General features: G+C 41.1%; 1 protein-coding gene across 1 annotated transcript in view; it reads left to right on the top strand.

Moving 5' to 3' along the window:
- PGM2 (phosphoglucomutase 2) overlaps positions 1 to 1,328 on the top strand; it is a 35,666-nt gene extending 34,338 nt beyond the window's left edge. Inside the window, exon 14 of the mRNA XM_059163757.1 lies at positions 575 to 1,328. Within this exon, the coding sequence (XP_059019740.1) occupies positions 575 to 677 (103 nt within the window). The 3' untranslated portion in view covers positions 678 to 1,328. The remainder of the gene's footprint in view (positions 1 to 574) is intronic.
- Positions 1,329 to 16,854: the final 15,526 nt, after the last annotated feature.

Here is a 16,854-nt window from a genome sequence, read left to right as displayed (position 1 = left end):
TTTGGTTGTGACCCTTTTGTTCTAGAGGTAGAATAGAAAAGATTAAAATGGGGGAAGGGTTCTGAGTTCCTGTGATCAGCAGGCCCGCTAGGAGGCTCCCATTCTCTGTACCGTCTAGGAAGGCCTTGCAGACCGGCTGCTGCTTCGCTTCCAGGAGTTTGAAGGCAAACGGGATGAGGAGCGTTCCTGTCCTGGGAGGGTGGGAACAGACCGGTCATTTGTAAAAGTTTAACAGGATCAAATGACAGCTGAGGTCATAAAAGTTTTCTTTGCACAATTAGGTACAGAGGACGCTAGAGCAAAAAACTCTGTTTCTTAAAAATTCTTATTTGTTTATTTTAGAGGCCTTGGGAAAACCTTGGGGGAAAGAATGGATATCGTCTCATGGGAGTTTTTTTTATTTTTTTGTCCAACTCAACAGATGCGTTCCCATGCTTCAGACACCGGGGTTCTGTTTTGTCTGATCGAGCCCTCCTCTTAAGGGTAGTTTCAGTGTTGCTTGACCGATGCGGGGAGAACCTCAAATATTCTTTGGAATAATGCACTGATCTGGAATTTCTCCCTTATTTTCCAGTGATCCTGAGCAGCTGAAGAAGGAATTAAATGAACTAGTCAGTGCTATTGAAGAACATTTTTTCCAGCCACAAAAGTACAACCTGCAACCAAAAGCAGAGTGAAATATTTCAGCCTTGGACATAATTAGAATTCGCTCAGCAGTGTTTTTGAGAACCAAATGACTTAAACAATTGCTACAAGTATTTATATATTTTTAATAGCCCTACATTCCTCATTGTTCTATTTTTGACCTTTAAGATGAATCAAGAAAAGATGGCCAGAATTCCTATTGAATGGTGGAGACTAGAATTTTCTGAATTCAAAAATGAAGATTGAAAAAATGACCAACTTTTAAAAATATACTGTAACTAATATGCCTTAATCAGAATAAATAACCAGTGTATCTACTCTGTAGTGCCAGAAAGCCTATACAATTTCTAAATTCTGGGCTGTCCATATTATAGGATAACCACTTTTTAGGTATATGTATTTTTACATCTCTGTCAGTTGCTTATAAGGTAAAATATAAGAAGTAAATGTCATGTTCATGTGTAGGGAGCCTAAAGTGGAGGAATTTACAAGAACCTATAAATTGGAGCAAAAGATACTTCACAAAGATGTATTTTTTTGACCTAAAACCTTTTGGTTCTAATACTACATCATTATACATTATATATGTGCTAGAAAAAAACAGCCTAACCATCTTTGTTCTGGGTATTAACATTCATCTCTTCAAAACTTGAATTAAAAAATTGGTTTTTTGAAACTGCAAAGTGCTTTACTGTATAGTTGTTTGCTTTGGTTTACATTCATGGAATTTTTGATACTAAGGCAGCAAAGACTATAAGCACTAACTATTTACCTGATTTGGGTTTTTTGCCTTGTTCATATGTGATTAAAATCTAAAACCATTAGATTGCTTTTTCCAGGTTTGTATAACATGTGTCTTCTCCCTTCCTCATAACTGGTGGCCTTAAAACCATCCACAGTGACCCCCTTTGAGTACCCTGAGTCAGGATCACACTGTTCTTTGTATACTTCATGTACTTTATGTGGTTTTTCTATTTTTCAAGCAAATCATTGCCTGTTATAATTAAGCAATTTTAGTTTTAGAACAATGAAAAATTACAATCTGATGGGCAAACGTCTTTCTAAAGTCAGGGAGAAAAATGTTTTTATGTCTGAGGGATACATAGTTTGTGCCGTTTCAGAGAACTCCTTTTTTAAAGATTTTTATTTATTTTGGAGGTGCCTGGGTGGCTAAGTTGTTAAGTGTCTGCTTTCAGCTCAGGTCGTGTGATCCCAGGACCCTGGGATTGAGCCCCACATCAGGCTCCTTGCTCAGCGGGGAGCCTGCTTCTCCCTCTGTTTGTGCTCTCTCTCTCTCTCTCTCTCTCTGCCAAATAAATAAAATCTTAAGAAAAAAAGATTTTATTTATTTGAGAGAGAGCAAGAGCGAGCACAAGCATGGGGAAGCAGGCAGAGGGAAAAGCAGGCTCCCCACTAAGCAGGGAGCCCAGACACAGGACTCGATCCCAGACACCCCCCCTTCAAAGAACTCTGAAATCTACAATATTCGATATAGTTTGTCAGCTGCTTCATTGGAGAAGCTGTGTGTATTTTTGTTTTATAATGTTTTCTAGTCTCAAACTATACTCTAGAAATAAGCAATGTCAGATCTGTATCCTCTCCACAGATCTGGGAGCATATAAACTATATCCCAGTTTGTTACTGGAAATATGAAGGTGGTGGAGACCCACCAGGCTGTGGGGATGCTCACAGGCTAACTGGAGGGCTAGTGAGTAACTGGATGCTCACAAGTTCCCTAACAGAGTTATTTGCAGAGTGCTGAGCATTCAGAAGTATGAGACAGGGATCTGTTCTGCCAGAGAAAGCTTCACGGAAGAGAGCTGAATGACCACTTTGCCTTTGGGGATGAGCCATTCATAGGAGCAGGTGATTCTGTTTGACCTGGAGAAGATCCCCAACTCTGTTTCTCACTTGTACTTCTAAGAAAGAACACATCGTGTACACTCACTGAATAGTCCGTGAGTTTTTGTGTTTTTATGGGATGGCAGGCAGCATAACGTGTAGTGCATAAAGCTTGCAGCATAAGACCCCTGGGATCTAATCATGGTCTTCTGTGAGCCATCTTTGTGACCTTGGTGAAGTCGCTTACCCTCTCGAAGTCTAAATTTTGTTATTCTTATAAAAGACTTTTTTTTTTTTAGAGTAGTTCTAGGTTCCCAGCAAAAATGAGAGGAAGGTGTAGAAATATCCTAGATCCTCCCTACTCCCCCCACCACCGAGGTAGCCTCTCTCATGATCAACATCCCCACTGGAGTGTACCTTTGTTATAACTAATAAAGCAAGCGACATGGACAATTTGTCACCCAGCCTGCAGAGACAAAAGATCATTGCTGCGGGGAGGTGGGGGCGGTCAGGGACAGGGTGGGGAGCGGTGAATTGGGGGAGCACAGAGGGTTTTTAGGAAAGTGGAAATACTCTGTAGGATACTATAATGGAGAATACATGTCATTATATGTTTGCCCAAGTCCATAGAATGGACAACACCAAGAAGGACCCCTCATGTAGACCATGGACTTTGGGTGATAATTGTGTCCGTTTTTAAACAGAAAGATTTTGCTAAATGATCTCAAGGTCATTTCATTCCTCAAGTCTTCAACTTATGTGGAAAATACGTAAAGGACAACAGCAACGATAAATCACTGGCAGTTCTCTTGGCAGAATGCATGACTCGTCCTCTCACAGGACTCACAAGATCTAAGGTTGGAGATCAGGGGGCAAACGCTTGGTACCGAAGACGGGGTAGGCAGCCTGGTGTTCATACCCCGCCTGGCCTTGCAGCCTGGGGGGTGTGAGCTGGAAACCCTGAAACCCGGGACAAGCAAGGCTGAACCCCATGGCCGGCAGTGCTGGGAAATGTTTTGTAGGAGAGAAAGGGGAAGATCAGGACTCAGCACCATCCCAGCCACGCCCTCTGTCTCTAAGAGCTGCGCGTGCCAGGGGAAGGTGGTCCTATATGAGTGGAGACCTGGCACCGTCTTCTCTTGGTGTCCCTGAAAGAAGAGATCCCGTTGAGTGTAAGAGACTGCCTTGCAGGAGGAAAAGCCGGACAACTTTTTTTCTTTTTCTTTTTCTTTTTTCTTTTTTTGTGGTCTATGAAATAACAGCTGTTACTCCTTAAGGAAAAATGGGAGGGCCTTTTTATCTCATCAGTGTACCTCAATCATCATGCTATCATGGGAAAGTATTGTAATTTCATGAAACTGGAAACTCTTGGCTTTAAAAAATAACTGCTTGGGACCACCTGGCTGGCTCCCTCAGAGGAACAGGTGAGTCTTGATTCCAACGTCATGGGTTCAAGCCCCACATTGGGTGTAGAGAGTACTAAAAAAAAAAAAAAAAAAAAGTAATAAGTGAACTTAAAAAATAAAAATAAATGCTTTAAGTGATGGAATGAACGTGTATGTCCTACTCTGGAGGGATTTTGAAAGGACGACATCTAACTCATGTTTACAATTTCTGTTTTCAAAGACCAAACCCTATTTGTGCGTTCATTCATGTGTTCCCTGAGCGATTTGTACATTCATTCGTATGTTCACTGTGTCCTGTTGGAATCCTGCTACGAGCCAGCCACTTTCCAGATACAGAGAGAGATTACAAGTAGGCAGAGAGGCAGGCAGAGAGAGAGAGGGAAGCAGGCTCCCTGCTGAGCAGAGAGCCCGATGCGGGGCTCCATCCCAGGACCCTGAGATCATGACCGGAGCCAAAGGCAGAGGCTTTAACCCACTGAGCCACCCAGGAACCCCTCTTTTTTTTTTTTTAAGTAAACTCTGTGCCCAACACAGGACTTGAACTCATGACACCAAGATCAAGGGTTGCATGCTCTACCAACCGAACCAGCCAGACGCCCCGTTCGTGATTTCTCTTAGGAGGTTGCTGGACCTAAAGCTGTTAAATTGGGTCATGTCATATGAAATCCTCCCTGGGCTATGCATCTGTGCAGCAAAGAACAAAAATCAATCTCACAAAGTAAGACATCAAAAGAAAAAAAAAATCCTGAAGGAAGCCTGTGAAGTCACTGAGTTTGGTCAATGTTGTGTTCTATCATGAAGATCACCTTTATCATCAATAACACAAGTAAGATTAAAGGGTTTTTCTGTTTTAAGAATAGCCAGTTACCACCAGAGCCAGAGGTGGGCTAATGAGTGGATACACCTAGAAGGAGAGAGAAACATGGTTGCAGTTGAATGGACTGAACTTGTGGATGAAACAGACCCTGAGCTAGTGGCCAAAGGATACTTCTTATGAGGAAGAATGTCAACTATCACAATGAAGAAAGAAATACTGAACAAACCGTTTCTGAATTTAGAAACTCAAAAGGATAAAGAAGTTGAAATATGGGTTTGCTCACAAACTTTAGCACAGAGACACATTGTTCCGCCTCTGCTTTTCAGTCCCTTACATGAAGGACGTTTAAATTGTTTCCAATTCTTTGCTCATGTAACAGCAATGAATAGCATTGTCTATATGGCATTTTCCCTTTCATTCTGCTATAGGACAGATGCTATCCTAACAGCTAAAACATCTTGTTGAAAGAGTGACACGAAGGGTGTGGGGTGGCTCACTCCGTTTAACATCTGGCTCTTGATTTCAGCCCAGGTCGTGATCTCAGGGTGGTGAGATTGAGCCCTGGGCTGGGCTCCAGGCTGGGTATGAAGCCTGATTAAGATTCTCTCCCTCTCGGGGTGTCTGGGTGGCTCAGTGGGTTAAAGCTTCTGCCTTCTGCTCAGGTCATGATCCCAGGGTCCTGGGATCAAGCCCCACATCGGGCTCTCCGCTCTGCAGGGAGCCTGCTTTCTCCTCTCTCTTTCTCTCTCTGCCTACTTATGATCTTTGTCTGTCAAATAAATGAATAAAATTAAAGAAAAAATTCTTTCCCTCTCCCTCTGCCCTTCCACCCCTAGCCCCCACATGCATGCATGCTTTCTCTCTCAAAAAAGAAAGAAAGAAAAAAAAAGAAAATAGAATGACATGATTTGATTTTTTGAGAACACTTTCTAAATTGCTAAGTGTTAAGTATTACTGTCATTGGATGAATGAACCTGTTAGATTTATAAACTATGCTTCATGAGTCCCGCATACAGTGTCCGTAGGTCTGTTCTAGATCACTTATCTTTTTGCTGCTCTCATTTGCCCAGATACTGACAGTCACTTTTAAAGAGAAAAAAAAAAAAAATCAATATATCTTACACCCACTACAACCTCTTGGGGTTAAGGTTGTGGACTCCGTAGCAACAACCTGAGTTTCGATTCCAACCCCACGGCTTCCTAACTGTGAGATGTTTCTCAGCATGGCTCACCTCAAGTCCCTTATCTCTAAGGGGAATGAAACCGAATTATTTTTCAAAGTCACTGTTGACATTTTTCAATTGTCTAGGTCATACAGGACACTCCTGGGTGCTTTGGGAAAAATGGAAGTTTTCAGTAGAAATGTATTAACTATTGGAGAAATCCCACGAAAGACATTAGGCCCCACGGATCGACATGCAGAGGTACCCACGGCTGGTCTTCCCCGGAAAAAAGCTGTTCTGGGGACGTGAGACTCGGGCAGGACCTAAGGAAGTGCTGGAAGAAAATACGGGATTAATTCTTTTCCAGCCTCCAAGTGAGAAAGGCCTTTTGACTAAATTTCATGTTAAAAGAAAGGATTGCAAGCTGCCTACATGAAATAAAATCTGCGACAAGCTGGGCAAAAATGTTCGCAATTTCTATCACAAAGGGAAATGTTTGCGATTTCTATCACAAAGGGCTCCTTATATACAAGGAGCCCCCGGGTATCAGTAGCAAAAAAGAGCAACCTTCTAATGGAGACAAGGGGGAAGATAGTTCACAGAAAAGGAAACACGGCTCTTAAGTATTCTTTTTGAAAAGGCTCCAGAGAGTTTGTTTTACCCTCTTTGTTTCCTGTGTCTTTTTAGCTGTATATTCAATTCCGTGTGTGTGTGTGTGTGTGTGTGTGTGTGTGTGTGTGTGGTTACTCTTAAGATCTTAACGTGTATATTTCCTTAAACATGTCTGAAGTTACTATATCCAGTCTCCACCCAAACTGATAGGGAATTTAATTTTTGCTTAGGTAATATATTTAAATGGAAGAAAATTCAAAGGAATAAAAGGGTATACAGAAAGTGAAATGTCTCGTCTACCAGTACTTATGGTCAGCCAATTCCTATGCATGAAGACAATCACCTTTGCCAGTTTCAAGTTTATTTTTCTAGGGATCTTGTATATAAAAAAATTATGTGATGGATTCTTTCATTTTGATTTATTTTATCTGAATGGTAGGACACTGCACACTCTGTTCTGCATTTTGGGATGTGTGTGTGTGTGTGTGTGTGTGTGTTTTACTGAACAATTCTGACAGTGTTTTGTTGTGTTTTGTTTTTTTAAAGTAGGCTCTATGCCCAGTGTGGGACTTGAACTCATGACCACAAGGTCAAGAGTCAAATGCCCTACCAATGGAGCCCGCCAGGCACCCCTGTGAAAGTGTTTTAATGTTTGCAGTGATTCATTCTTCCCCTGTAGATGGAATGTAGGAGAAATCCATGTTCACTGTTATAATCAACTGACATGTTATAGTTGTTAATGCAGAAAAATCTGACTCCATACACAATATATTTATTCTATAATGTATCAAAAATGTATCATTCATTTTCATGGCCAAATAGTATTTCAGTGTATGAACCGAATATTGAGGTTGTTTCTAATTTGCACCCTATCTAACAATGCTGTGCTGAAAACCTTGTCACGTAACATTTTGTGTGTGTCTACAGTAGGACCCACCTAATTTTCAAAACCCATTAAAATAATTATTTATCTAAAGATTTTATTTATTTATTTGACAGACAGAGATCACAGTAGGCAGAGAGGCAAGCAGAGAGAGAGGGAGAAGCAGACTCCCTGCTGAGCAAAGAGCCTGATATGGGGCTTGATCCCAGGACCCTGAGATCATGACCTGAGCTGAAGGCAGAGGCTTTAACCCACTGAGCCACCCAGGCGCCCCAACCCATTGAAATAATTATTATTGAAAATTAATGCTTACACAAATTCACTAACCTATTTGCTATTATGATTCATGCATCCCACCCCTTCTTGCTGAAGCATTATATATATATATATATATATATATTTTTTTTTTTTTTTGTAAAAATTTATTTATTTGCTTGAGTGGGGAAAGGCAGAGGGAGAAGGAGAGAGAAACTGAAGCAGACTCCCTGCTGAGCTCAGAGTCCAAGGTGGGGTTCGACATGGAGCTGGATCCCATGATGCCAAGATCACCACATGAGCCAAAACCAGGAGTTAAGAGTCAGGCAACCCAACGACTGCATCACCCAGGTGCCCTGAAGTACATATTTCAGAGGTTGTTTTAGTCTCCACCTGAAAATGTCTTTAGCCAGCTTCATCTGTTAATAATGGTTCTGCTGGGTAATGGACTCTAAGTTGATGTTTATTTTCCCTGGCAGTTCGAAGTCTCCATAGAATTATTTCTTGGCCCTTCCTGTTTCTGTTCATTTAGCTATAATCCCTTTGTCAATAACTTTTCCCCCTGTTCTCTGATTGCTTTTTTTTTTAAGCACTTTTAATAAAGTGTAGTATACATAGAAGAAAATGCACAAAATCTTACGTGTACAGCTCAGTGACCTCTGATAAGCACACAACAATGTACCCATGAAGGTGTAAAACATGTTCAGTATCTCAAAGGGAACCCTCATGCCCTTTACAGCTAGAACCTTCCCTCACCCCACAGAGACCACCGCTGTTTGAACAGCCTAGAGCATAGGTTAATTTGGTCCGTTCTTGAACTTCAAGAATGTGGGGTGGTATCTTTTGCTCACTATTGATTGCTTGTAAGACTTCATTTTGTGCTTGGTGATTTGTAGTTTCATTATGATTTTAGAAACACACGTATTGCTTTCCATTTCTTTATGTCTGCGTTGCTGTTTTAGCCATTTCCTCAGGGCTGTCTCCCAGAACACTAATCTGTTAGCTTTCTCTAATCGGACGTCTAACTTTCTCCGGAGGTTCAGCTTTCAATTGTTTTTTCCCCCTAGAAGTCCTATTTGATCTAGTTTTCAAAACTTTCCTTTTCTTTATTATTCCAATCTATACCATGCCATTCTCTTGGTTCCCATTTTTGCTTTTTGAGTTTTTGAAAATAAACTTCAATATGCTTGCTTCAGCGTATTCATCTAAAATTCTAAGGCGATTTCTTCAGTTTGCTGTGCATGTTGACTGTCTCTTGCAGTGAATGGTTTCCTAGTGTTTTGTGAATTTGCTTGTTATTATTTTCAACAAAAGTTCATTTTTTAGTTTTTTGTTTTGTTTTGTCCCTTGTGGCCTACTTTGTAGAAACGTGATTACCAGGCTATTCTGTATTTACTTCTGCAAGGTCCCAGGGTGTTCTCTGTTTTGTTGCTATTGTTCCTGCTGTATTTTGTTTGCTTTTGAAGCTATTTTTGTTGTTGATTTCCAGTTTCCCTTTATTTTTTTTATTCTTATGTGATTTTATTTTTAAGTAGACTTAACACTCAATGTGGGGCTTAAACCTACAAACCTGAGATCGAGAGACACACGCTTCACCAACTGAGCCAATCAGGCCCACCTGTGCATTCTCTTTAATTGTAAATTGTTGGGCATTTTACCCGGCTCAGTCAGGTAGGTGTCTGCCTTCAGCTCAGGTCATGATCCTGGTGTCCCAGAATCCAGCCCTGCATCAGGCTCCCTGCTCAGCTTGGAGGCTGCTTCTTCCTCTGCCCCTCACCCTGCTCATGCTCAATCTCTCAAATACATAAATAAGTTAAAAAAAATAAATAAACTGATCATTGCTTTGCATGCCTACAACTACAGTTATTAATTAGTTGTAAGATATTGTTTATAGGTGGTGGTAAAGACTATTTTTTTTGTTGTTTAAGAGAATGTTTTTAAATGATTTGGATAAATTTATTTCTAGCAGCAGTCTATACAAGACAACTACACAAATTGATTTTAATATTCATATGGAAGAGTAAAGGGCCACAAGAAGCTAATACTGAAGAAGCATAGATATTGGGGGACAAAGCTCATTGGTCTCTTGCATGTCTGCACGTCTAGGCACAGGCACTGACAGGTTTTTCCTTTTTTTGAACTGTCTTCCAGGATGTTTGCATAGAAAATAGCTTTAAAAGAGAGAGATAATGTCTCCCTCCAGTGCAGGGGGCAGATTCAGATGTACAGGATATTTAGGAGATGTCTCTCTCTGGGTCAAAGGATGGGCAGCTTTGTTAGCACCCCCCATCAAAAGTCTGGGGTTTCCTTTTTTTAAGGTTTTACTTTTGAGTAATCCCTACAACTAACAAGGGGCTCGAATTTACAACCCTGACAACAAGAATTGCACGCTTCACTGACCGAGCCAGCCAGGCGCCCCAAGTTTGGGGTCTCCTCATCTTGGGCTCATCAGTGTGATAGGAACAGCATTGATTTCAGCTCGTCTGTGTCCCCCATGGGACTCAGGAACAAGGGTAGCTGAGGGGAATGTGAAACTTCCAGAGTCTATGCATTGAAAGCCCTAAATAAAGTCCTTTGCTCCTGACCCACCAGCCTCTCAGGACTTCTGCTTGCATCCATGAAACAGCAACAGGCTTTTTCGCTTGCAAATGAGATAAATTCTCAGACTCTTCAGGTCTTAACAACAAGAGGAGAGGAATTACACCAAGTGTTAAAATTTATTTTAAAGAAATATTAAATAAATCTGGCAGAGAGATACACAAACCAATGGAAGAAAATAAAAAAGCACGAGTATGTAGAAGACATTGGTATATGACCAACACGGCGTCCTAAGTCTGGAGGGAAAGATTTTTGAGTGAAAAATTCTGGAACAAGTAGCTATCCAAATGGAAAAGCTAAAATGAGATCCTCACCTCAAACCATATCCAAAACCATATCAAGAAGTAAATTGCAGTTGGATTTAAAATCTAAATGTGAACATTTTAAGCACTTTAGAAGAAACCATAGGAGATCGTCTCTATGATATCAGGGTGGAGGAGGATTTCTTAACCCAGAAAAAAAAGCTGAAGCCATTAAGCAAAAGAGCCGATCCTGTTAGAATTTAAAACTTTTGTATAGGGTCACTGGGTGGCTGCGTTGGTTTGGGCTTCTGCTTTCGGCTCAGGTCATGATCCTGGAGTCCTGGGATCGAGTCCTGCATGGGCTCCCTACTGAGCAGGGTATCTGCTTCTCCCTCTGCCCCCCAAACCCCCCCCCACTTGTGCGCTTGCTCTCTCTCTCTCTCTTTCTCTGAGATAAATAATTAAAATCTTAAAAAATATATATACAGAGTTAAAAGATAACATACAATTTGGGAGAAGATATTCACAACTCTTCTAACAATATTAGTGATGAATTTTTACGTGACTTTTATTAGCTTTGGATTCCTATACTAACTTGCGAGCATGAATACACACCTCATCTGCTGTGGGACTCGGGCTTGGAGTTGTGATTCCGGTCATGAGCTCATTCTCCCCTCAACCCCCTGCCCAGGCCTGTCCCCCCATTCCCCACCCCCACCCACCATGTCAAGCAGACTACAAGCTTCCCTGACCCTGGACCAGGAGTACCTTTGTTTCTAGTTCCCTTTCACAGAAGTACAGTCTTTTCAGGATTCTTGGACACTAAGACACAAGATAGGACACCATGAATAAGAACAGGAAATTTGAAAAAAAAAAAAAAAAAACCCTATAGAACTTTCTTGGGGTGCCTGCCTGGCTTAGTCCATAGAGCATGAGACTCTTGATCTCAGGGTCATGAACTTGAGCCCCTCCTTGGGTGTAGAGATTACTTAAATAAAAACTTAAAAAAAAATAGACCTTTTTTGGGGGGGGGGGGTGACAACTGAGTCAGTTCTAACTCCCTGCCTTCTATCAGGCCAGGGCCGTATTTCCAGTGTGTGTGTGTGTGTGTGAGAGAGAGAGAGAGAGAGAAAGAGAGAGAAAGGTCTCAAACTCCTAGCTCTTGAGGCCCCATGTCCTCTCATACCCCTCCCACCCCCCCACCCCCGCCAAGGTCATGGCTTCTCCAGCTCCTGCTTTTCTGCTCTCTTCATTTCACTTTGGAAATGTTTTTTCAACACCTAGGAAGCTTCCTTTTCTTTCTTTGGCGCTCTCTGTATTTTAAAACTTATTGAAGAAATACTTTCTCTAGCTCATAGACATTTCTCTAGCTCATATACATTTCAATTGTGAGTCTTCTCCACACCTGCGCAGCCCACAGGGGGCCAGCATTGCCTCACTCCTGACTGTCCCTTCCCACACACCCCGGGGAACATCCCATTTGAGGCGAACAGGGCTTGAAAGAATTTTGAAAGATTGTTAAATCATTGTTGTTCAATTTTAACTTGGAAAAAAGAAATGGTCTTGTGTTTGGATAAGCTTGCCTGGCAAAATCTTTGCCATTTAGAAGAGAAAATAATGAAAAACAAAACAAAACAAAACAAAAACAAAAAAAACAGAACTTTTTTTTTTAATAGCTATTACTATACTGTTTCTGAAGCAGCCCAGCAGCTAAATTCCTGAAGAATCCCTGAATTCCTGAAGAACTCCAAAAAAAAGACTGGAGTTTGTTTAGTTTTCACCTGAAAGAAATAGTCTAAGATTCACATCCCGTTCTCATAGAAGAGAACACCAATAAGATCCAGAGATGAAGGCAAAGAAGAGAAATTGTAGCCCTGAGTAATAATGATCATCGCGTGCTTTGCTACTTACTAGATTTTGTTCTAAGTATTTTACCTTTATTCACGCGCTTAACCCATTGACAACATCGTAAGGTAAGTGCTATTGTTTGCATTCCTGTCTTTCGGGTGAGGACACCCAGAGCAGACAGAAGTCAGTGAAGTAATGCGCCTACATTTCCTTGCCATCCAGTGCTGGTCGGTGCACTGGCTATGGGGTCTTCCTTCACAGGAACATTCAAACCTCAAGGAGCTTCTGGGGTTCTGGAGCAGTAAAGAGGAATTTAACACAGATTCGTGGAGGGAGTCTTGTCACTAATTACAGGAAGACGTGAGCAGTGATGATTGGTGGGTGTCCAGGTGTGCGTTTGTGAACATGCCCAGAATTTCAAAGCCCTGGGTGGGTAATGAGACACAAAGAAAATACTGGCTACTCAGAAGAACCTCTCTGCGCTTTGAGAACATCTGTAGGTGTTATCCTAACACACAGCGTGTTAATCTTGGAGAACCTGTGGAATATGGAACAATGGCCAGGAAACGTAGATTTGGAAAACATTACTCACTTGTATAAATTCGCTTTTGCTGCGTAAGAATCAACCCCCACCCCCACCCCCCCACACACACACACACGTGAGTGACTTAAGGCAACAGACATTTAATTAGCACAATGTGTGGGATTGGCCATGGGGGCTGGGCCTAGCCTGGCAGTTCTGGCTTAGAGCTGGCTGGACTTGGGTGAGGCTCACTCCTGAGTTTGCAGGGCGAGTGGATAAGAGATGAATAAAGGGATTACCAAAAGGTACTGGGGCTTGGTTAAGGTTGAGTAACTTGGAATTGTATGGAAACCTAATCGTTTGTTTTTTTTTTTACTTTTCCTTCTTTCCTTTCTTCCTTCTCTTCCCACCCATCTTCTCCTCCTTTCTTCCTTTCTGTTTTCATCAAATTCTAATTTAATATTGAGGAACAAGGCTGACTTTCTCCTACGAAGGAAATATCCCTAAATAAAGAGCCAAGATAAACCTTAGACTTTTCCCATTATAAAGTAATACACATTTTTTGTAGATAATGAGAATCATATAAAAATGTAACAGTTCAATCAAAAGAACCACCCCTTGTTCCCATCGGTAGAGTTGATATTAAAGAAGTCGCAAGTGCTTCTGACAAGTTGGGGTGTCTTCTTGGCAGAGAGTAACTCTGTTCCAAACCACTCTACATATATACTCATCATGACCTCAAATTATAGTTGTTATTAGACCTGTGGCCAGATCTTGTTATTTCATGTTATTAAAGAATCATCTATGAACTCGTGCGGGATATGTGGTTTGCAAATGTTTTCTCCCACGCCTTTTTATTTTGTTGCTATTTCCCTTTACTGTCCAGAAGCTTTTGAGTTTGATGAAGTTGTTTTTATGTTTTAAGTGATTGAAAAAAAAACTTAAAAATAAAATAATATTTCATGACCCTTCATAATTTGTGAAACTCACATTTCAGCGTCCATCGCCACTAGAACACAGCTGTATTCGTTTGTGTATGTCCTGTTTATGGTGACTTCTGCACTATAGTGACAGAACTCAAAGTCAAAACAGAGACCAAATGGTCTGCAAAGGCTGAAATATTTATTAAATGCGCCCGAATTTGTTGACCCTGAATTAGAAGAGCATTAACAGTGCCGAGGACAGCGACAAGGTCTCATCTGTCTTTCTGTCACTTCTGTGCCTAGTTCAATCCTGTAGAAAGAATTGCTGATCAACAAAACTCTGCCGGTCAAAAGATTCTACTAAGCCCCTTGTGGTCACATACCTTCCAGTTTAAGAAGCTTGGGACTTTAAATCTTAATTTTTTCTTAATCTTTTCATGTTAATTTTTCTCTAAGCTTCCAATTCAAAGACTCATGGTCCTTTCCCTTGAATGATAGGAGAACTTCAACTTATGTTTTATATTTAGCAACAGGAAAATGAGAAGAGGGCCGAATGTCTCTAGCTCAGCGTTACTGTTAAAGGAAATTACTAAGTGATGAAACGAGCTCCCACTCTGTGCTGTTGCCCAGTGTGAATTATTATGCAATAGAAACAGGGACCAAAAGGAGACTACCCTGCAGCCCATGGCTTCAATATGTGCTGATCAAGGGAACCTTGCTCCTGTTCCATGGATGCTCCTTCTGACTAAAGTGTCAGAGCTGCCTCGTGGAAGTACAGCCCTCCCACAGAACACCTTGCAACAAGGAAGGTTATTCTGAAAGCAAAGGAAATAGCCAGGCTCTTGTGATGTCTCCTGAAAAAACAAAAGCAAAAACAAAACCCTCACACGAGGGTTTTGTCTAAAACGGTAGTTTTAAAAGGTGGTAATATGGTATAGAAAAAAAGAATTGGGCTTGGAAGGAGAATATCTAGGTTAAAATTCCAATCTCCACCCCCCCCCCCCAGGTTTTCAGCAGAGGAGGGAAAGGTAGAAAGTAACACCCTTGGGTGCTAATGAGAGGATTAAGGAAGAGGAGGCATGCCAATTACAAAGCGCTGTATACTTGCAGATAATACTCAGGGTGGGGATGAATGAGAGCATTTGGTGCAGCAGGGAGCTGGAGATGGGCTAAGCAGGTGCAGGTTGACCTGTTCTTTGCTTTGTATAAACTCCTTCCTTCCTTCCTTCTTTCCTCTCTCTCTGCCTCATCCAAGAAATGATAGAAGGAGTCTTTTTTCTTTTTTACATTTATAAAACGCTTGGGATTTTTAAAAATTATTTATTTATTTGAGAAAGTAAGAGAGAGCATGGGGAGGAGGAACAGAGGGAGAAGAAGAAGCAGGCTCCCCGCAGAGCATGGAGCCCAATGCAGGGACTGAATCCCAGGACCCTGGGATCATGACCTGAGCTGAAGGCAGATGTTTAGCCGACTGAGCCACCCAGGCATCCAAAACCCTTTTGATTTTTATTTATTTTTTAAGGAATCTCTACACTCAGTTGTGTGGCTGGTACTCATGATCCTGAGATCAAGAATCGCATGCTCTATCGACGGAGCCAGCCAGGCACCCCTTGAAGGCATCTTAAATGCATACAAGGCAACAAAAGAAAACTAAAAACAAGTGAACAAGAAAATAGGACTAAAGGAAAAGAAAATAGGTGAGGCTGAATGAAGCTAGGAGTAAGGGAGAAAATCAGTGTTTTTTAGACTTTGGATGTTCTAAACCACTAAAATTTTCCAAAACACTAGGCAAGGATAGAAGGATGCCAGCATATTCTTTTTGCCAGGTAAAGGCATTCACAAACAAAAATAAAGCAAGACAACAAATGCTCCTACCACTCTCATCATCATTTCCTAAAAGAAAGACTCTTTTGTTAACACCTACAAAGTGGGAATAACGTGATTTCAGAGTACAAAATAGTCGAATTCAGCATTGTGAGATTATACAGTACATTGTTATTTGCATGTTTTCCTGGATGGATGAAAATACACAAGCTGGCAAAGGCTTAGAAGGGGCATCTGTGAATCAATGACTTCATATACAAAAGGACCTCGATACTCATCAAGCAATGGATCCTAAATCCTACCCATGAGTCAGTTAGTGCAAGGAGGGAGATAAATCCAGTTGCCAAAGAAAAGTTATTCCTTGTAGAACCCTAAAAGAATTGTTTTCTCCTTAAAAGGACATTGTGTTAGGTATTAAACTATATCTTCAGACTGAATAGGGCATCTTTATAAAATACATTCCCGTGATTTGGGCAAATAGGATAATGTCAAAATGCAATTCGATAAAAGGAATTTCTTTTAGATACAGTCCAGGCAAACTGCTCTTCACGTGGGTTGACCTGATATGGAAACGGATTTGAGGGGATCCAGATCTAGAGGGCCAACCAGACTGTGTACCATTCAGACGGTTCTCCAAAATGGTACTTTTCTCAGCCCAACTTGAAACAAATACCCTGTGTGGATGAATTCTCAGTTGTTCCATGATTTTACAACCTCTTTATTGTATATCTGGAAATCAGGTCCTCTGTTGATGGTGAAACAACCATTCAGCTCACCTGAAGGGAAGAACTGAACTCTTAGGATAGTTGAGAAAATGGATGAGAGCACAAAAGGTTAAATAGGGGGAAACATGGAAAAGTTTCTGCTCTGAGGGAAGTACTATATAGACAATCAATGAATTCACATATGACATGCATTATTTATTGTTTTCATTCATTCATTCATTCATTCACTCATTCATTCATTCCTTATTTACTGAATGTCTCCTACACGCTATTCTATTGTATACACTGAAGAGACGGCAGGCAGCAGTGAGCAAAGCAGAAAAAATTCTCTGCCCTCATGGGGTTTGGTGGTGGAAGAGGGAACCGTAACAAGATACACAAATGACAAGATACACAAGTAACAACCACAAAATATGTACAAGTAACATATTAGAAAGCAATACATGCTATGGAGAAATATAGATCAAGAAAAGGAGATAAGTCTTGGGAGGGTAGCAGTGGTTTCCATTTTCAAAAATTTGGAGAGAGAAGGCCTCATGGAGAAAATA

Source organism: Mustela lutreola, chromosome 1 (genome assembly GCF_030435805.1).
Source record: "Mustela lutreola isolate mMusLut2 chromosome 1, mMusLut2.pri, whole genome shotgun sequence".
In the NCBI taxonomy this organism is placed as follows: Eukaryota; Metazoa; Chordata; class Mammalia; order Carnivora; family Mustelidae; genus Mustela; species Mustela lutreola.
Note: the sequence above shows the minus strand (reverse complement) of the source record. Positions and strands in the feature narration are given on the sequence as shown.